This window comes from Poecilia reticulata, unplaced genomic scaffold, assembly GCF_000633615.1.
Source record: "Poecilia reticulata strain Guanapo unplaced genomic scaffold, Guppy_female_1.0+MT scaffold_196, whole genome shotgun sequence".
Classification (NCBI taxonomy): Eukaryota; Metazoa; Chordata; class Actinopteri; order Cyprinodontiformes; family Poeciliidae; genus Poecilia; species Poecilia reticulata.
In genome coordinates, this window is record NW_007615020.1 from 165,107 (window position 1) to 170,428 (window position 5,322).

At 43.8% G+C, this 5,322-nt stretch overlaps 1 protein-coding gene across 2 annotated transcripts in view; it reads right to left on the bottom strand.

The window, feature by feature from the left end:
• The window catches only part of pias2 (protein inhibitor of activated STAT, 2), a 63,970-nt gene that overhangs the window by 4,345 nt on the left and 54,303 nt on the right, over nucleotides 1–5,322 (bottom strand). Inside the window, exon 14 of one of the 2 annotated variants that reach the window (XM_008402247.2) lies at nucleotides 3,183–4,277. The exons of the other annotated variant lie outside the window; for it this stretch is intronic. Within the exon in view, the coding sequence (XP_008400469.1) occupies nucleotides 4,266–4,277 (12 nt within the window). The 3' untranslated portion in view covers nucleotides 3,183–4,265. Of the gene's footprint in view, nucleotides 1–3,182; nucleotides 4,278–5,322 lie in introns of those variants that run through there. 2 annotated transcript variants of the gene reach the window in all.

The window sequence follows — 5,322 nt, forward strand, 5'->3', positions numbered from 1 at the left end:
GGCATGTTGAACATCTTTTATCTGCTCATTTTGTGGAATATATAACAACTAGAAAATGGCACAAAATAAGAATATTATTTCCACTCTGATTGAATTGGCTGCTGCAAGGCCTACCAATTTTAAGTTGAATGTTCATTGCATTTTTCGTAGACGCCTGTATTATTTTTATATTATTATATGTATTATTTTTGATGATAAATACAGAAACAAGCATAAAAATCAAAACATCTACAATAGTAATAGTAATATTAATAATAAAATAATGGTCAGTGCAAAGTAGCCTGCAAATTCTTTGGTGGGGGCGGTGAGAGATCTGGATGAAGGTTGGGGGGGCGCTGGCCCAAAAACAGTTGAGAAACTCTGGTCTAGAGAATTAAGTCAAAAAGCTTTCTGTGCATTGAATTGACTGGCAGGTCTGTGGATTTGCAAAAGTAGGTCCTCTTGTACTGAACAATCTCTGCAAAGTTTGAGCAGAGTAATGAGATCTTCATATTTTTTAAAAGATCCTGATGCTGTGAAAACAAAAAAAAATCAAGTAGAAGACTAATCCCCTACTCTGAACCATTGTGTCTGTGAGAAATAGCTTAAAGACCACAAAATGTCTTCACAGGTTATGTCTTCATCACACTACAAATACATCCATTTTAATCATAGCTGTGTGAAGCTGACACCCCACCCACGTCAAAAAATTCAGCAAATAGTCTGAATGGTTAGTGCTCCGTTTGTGCAGCTAAAATTTTCGTTTGTGCAGCTTTCGTCTTTGAGATATTAAAAGTTATAATTTTGGCCGATGACGTCATCGTCACCCCATCTTGCTCCAAAACAAACCAAAGTGGGCCAGTTCGTTAGTGCTCCTTTTGTACAGTTAAAATTGTCGTTTGTGTAGCTTTGGTTTCCGAGATATTAGAATTTTGGCCACTGACGTCACGGTCACCCACCGCAGTGAAGATAGTTTGAGCTCCGCGGCGTTTAGCTCAAGGTTGATCCGATTTATGAACGCTAATATCGGCCAGCGGTTCTCCACCGCTCCCGGCCGCAGCGCCCGGAGGTTCACTTAGGAACTGTCAACAAATTACCGAACCAAACATTCCTGTCAAATAAATGTTAATAAATGACTTGAATTGTAACCGACTGTCAGTGCTAATTCATGAGACAAAATAACATCTATTAAATTTTAAAGTCATATTATTTTCAATAATTTTAATATTAAATAATATAGTATTTTCTTCAATAGCTTCCAGGTCATGTGAAGTATTGACTCAAAATCACTTTGAAATAATTATACTAGTCTGCACAGATGAGGCACAGTCATTTGTTTTCCTTTTTAATCCTTTTGTATTTTTTTAGCATTTTTCTTTGTCAAAATTKAGGATGTTTTTGTATAGCTTCCAAGACATGTGTCCTATTGATTCAAAACCACTTTGAAATTGTTTTACAAATCATTAAAGATGAGGCACCCTCATTTTTCCCCATTTTAGATCTTTTTCAATTTTTTTACATAATTTAAATCTACAAATTAATAAATATGATTGGTGTTTAATGGCTTAAATTTCATGTGACCCACTGACAAGGAATAAAAAAGGTTAAATTGAATAAATATGAGTGTGCCCCACCTATCTAGCCTAGTATAATAATTTCACATTGATTTTGAGTTGATAAGACCCAATTAACTTAAGGGTCTTTTGACCTATAAGCTATTTAAGAAAAAATCAATCAATCATCTTCCCCTTGTCCGCAGTCGTGTTGCGGGGTCAGCAGAGGCCCAGACTTCCCTCTCCCAGCCACTTCTTCCAGCTCCTCCAGAGGAATCCCAAGGCGTTCCCAGGCCAGCCATGAAACAGTCCCTCCAGCGTGTCCTGGGTCTTCCTGTGGGCCTCCTCTAGGTAGGACGTGCCCAAAAGACCTCACTAGGGAGGCGACAAGGAGGCATCCTAATCTGATGCCTGAAAATCTGATTATTGAAAATAATGTATATGACTTTAAATTTTAATAGATGCTATTTTGTCTCATGTAAAAGCATGAATTAGCACTGACAGTCGGTTACAATTCAAGTAATTTATTAACATTTATTTGACAGGAATGTTTGGTTCGGTAATTTGTTGACAGTTCCTAAGTGAACCTCCGGGCGCTGCGGCCGGGAGCAGTGGAGAACCGCTGGCCGATATTAGCGTTCATAAATCGGATCAACCTTGAGCTAAACGCTGCGGAGCTCAAACTATCTTCACTGCGGTGGGTGACGTGACGTCATTGGCCAAAATTATAATTTTTAATATCTCAGAAACCAAAGCTACACAAACGACAATTTTAACTGCACAAACCTGCACAAACGGAGCACTAATGAACTAGCCCACTTTGGTTTGTTTTGGAGCAAGATGGGGTGATGGTGAACTCTGGATGACCTAAAAAATAATTTTTAATATCTCAGAAACCAAAACTGCACAAACGAAAATTTTAACTGCACAAACGGAGCACTAACCATTCAGACTATTTGCTGAATTTTTTGACATGGGTGGGGTGTCAGCTTCACACAGCTCCAAGCAACGGGATTTTGAAAAGTAGAAAAAAGTAATATTTGCCGATGTGGGGAAAAAAAACAGTCTTGATGGTCCAGACGGTGTCCTACATAACAATGGGGTTTCAGGCTGGGCAAGCTGCAGCTGGTTATATAGAGATGTTACAGCAACTATTCCTCTTGACAGAGGGTCTTTGTTGGTGTGGTGATTACTGCATCTTTCAACAGGACAATGCTGAAGTTCACAATGCGTGCCTGTAAAAGGACTTTCCTGCATATTGTCATACTCCTTTTGGGCCACCCTTGCATGTTCATCTGATGTAAAACCCATTTAAAACATCAAATGACGAATGATGGCCTAATATAATGAGACATGGATCAACATTACCAAACAGCTGATGAGAAATAAAGCTCATCTAAAAAAAAAAATAGTGAACTTCTCCAAACTGAGTCCTTTTAAAAAAAGGTTTTCTATCTAAAAAAACCTAGCAGATTGTATCGACCTCTCACACCATGGAGAGGTATCCACCCCATGGAGGGGGGTCGATACCCTCCAGGGATAATCAAAACCCATGGTTAAGGGTTTTGATTATCCCAGTGATCCTAGGAGCTATGCTGTCTGGGGCTTCGTGCCACTGGTAGGATCACCCAAGGCAGACAGGTCCTAGGGGAGGAACCAGACAAAGCGCAGCCCGAAGACCCCTTATGATGAGTGAGACTATTAGTTCCAGTGTTCCCTCGCCCAGATGCGAGCTCGCTGCTGGGTGGGGTGTCGAAGCCCGGCCAGGCTCAGCCCGAAGAGGAGATGTGGGTCCCCCCTCCCATGGGATCACCACCTGTGGGAGGGGACAATGGGTCAGATGCAGTGTGAGATGGGTGGTGGCTGAGGGTGGGGACCGATCCTTGGCTGCAGAAGCTGGCTCTTGGGATGTGGAATGTCACCTCTCTGCTGGGGAAGGAGCCTGAGCTAGTGTGTGAGGTTGAGAGGTTCTGGCTAGAAATAGTCTGCCTCACCTTGACGCATGGCTGATCGACATTTCGTCGGATCTGCGGTCACATGTCTTGGACACTCGGGTGAAGAGAGGTGCAGACATGTCTACTAACCACTACCTGGTGGTGAGTTGGCTCCAGTAGTTGGGGAGGATGCTGGTCAGACCTGGCAGGTCCAAACGTATTGTGAAGGTCAGCTGGGAACATCTGGCAGAGTCTACTGTGGGATGGAGCTTTAACTCCCATCACCGGGAGAACTTAGAACACATTCTGGGGGATTGTGAAGGACATTGAGTCTACATGGGTTTTAGTGGACTTGGAGAAGGCGTTCAAATGTGTCCTTCGGGGAGCCCTGTTCTCCAGAAATATGGGGTACCGGGCCCTTTGATACGAGGCTGTTAGGTCCTTGTATGACCGTGTCATAGTCTGGTCCGCATTACCAGCAGTAAGTCAGGCTCGTTTTTGGTGAGAGTTCAACTCTTTCAAGACTGCCCTTTGTCACAAATCTGTTCATTACTTTCATTGACAGAATTTCTAGGCGCGGCCGAGGTGTAGAGGGGATCCGTTCTGGATTGCATTTCTGCTTTTTGCAGATGATGTGGTCCTATTGTCTTCATCAGGTCGTGAGCTATATCTCTCACTGCAGCGATTTGCAGCTGAGAGTGAAGTGGCCGGGATGAAGATCAGTGCTTCTGAATCCAAGGCACCCTTTTGCGGTCTTGAGTTGGAACAGGGTAGAGTGCCTTCTCCGGCTCATCGGTCCTCATGGGATGTCCTGCCCAAAGAGGAAGAGTTTAAGTATCTCAGGATCTTGTTCACGAAAGAGGCAAAAATGGAGTGGGAGACCAACAGACAGATTGGCGCAGCATCTGCAGTGAAGCAGGTGCTGTACCGGTCTGTCGTAGTGAAGAGAGAGCTGACCCAAAAAAGTGAAGCTCTCAGTTTACCGCGTGATCTCCGTTCCTACCCTCATCAATGGTCATGACCATTTGGCTCATGACCGAAGGAACGAGGTCACGGATACAAGTAGGGAAAATGAGTTTTCTCTGTAGGGTGTCCGAGGGACTCGTAGTAGAGTCGCTGCTCCTTCACTTTGAGAGGAGCCAGTTGAAGTGGATTGGGCAGGATGCCTCCTGGGTGTCTCCCTGGTGACGTGTTCCGGGCACTCCCGGAAGAGGCCCCGGGGAAACCCAGGACACGCTGGAGGGACTATGTTTCTCGACTGGCTTGTGAATACCTTGGGATTCCCTCGGAGGAGTTGGAACAAGTGGTTGGGGAGAGGGAAGTCTTGGCCTCCCTTCTTAAGCTGTTACCCCTACGACCCGACCCTGGATAAGCGGAAGATGGATGGATGATGGATGGATGGATGGATGGATGGATGGATGGATGGATGGATGGATGGATGGAGTCATTCACTCCTTGTGGATGAACAAATGGCCACAGTGGACAATCGCATTGTCACAGACTTTCTAGTAATCTCTCATGCATAGCATGCATTTAGAGACAACTAGTATGAAAACTCTTCTTTAAACAGGAAGAAACCTCTAGCAGAACATGGCTTCGTGTGAATGGCCATCTGCCACGACCGACTAGACCAGTGTTTCTCAACCTTTTTTGGGCCAGCGCCCCCCTAGCCTTTATCCAGCTCCGTCACCGCACCCCACCAAAAAATTTGTAGGGTACTTTGCACTGACCATTATTTTATTAATATAATTATCACTATTGTAGATGTTTTGATTTTTATGCTTGTTTCTGTATTTATCATCAAATAATTTCCCAGAGAACAAAAAAGTCATGGGAATAGAAATTATTTTCACAGG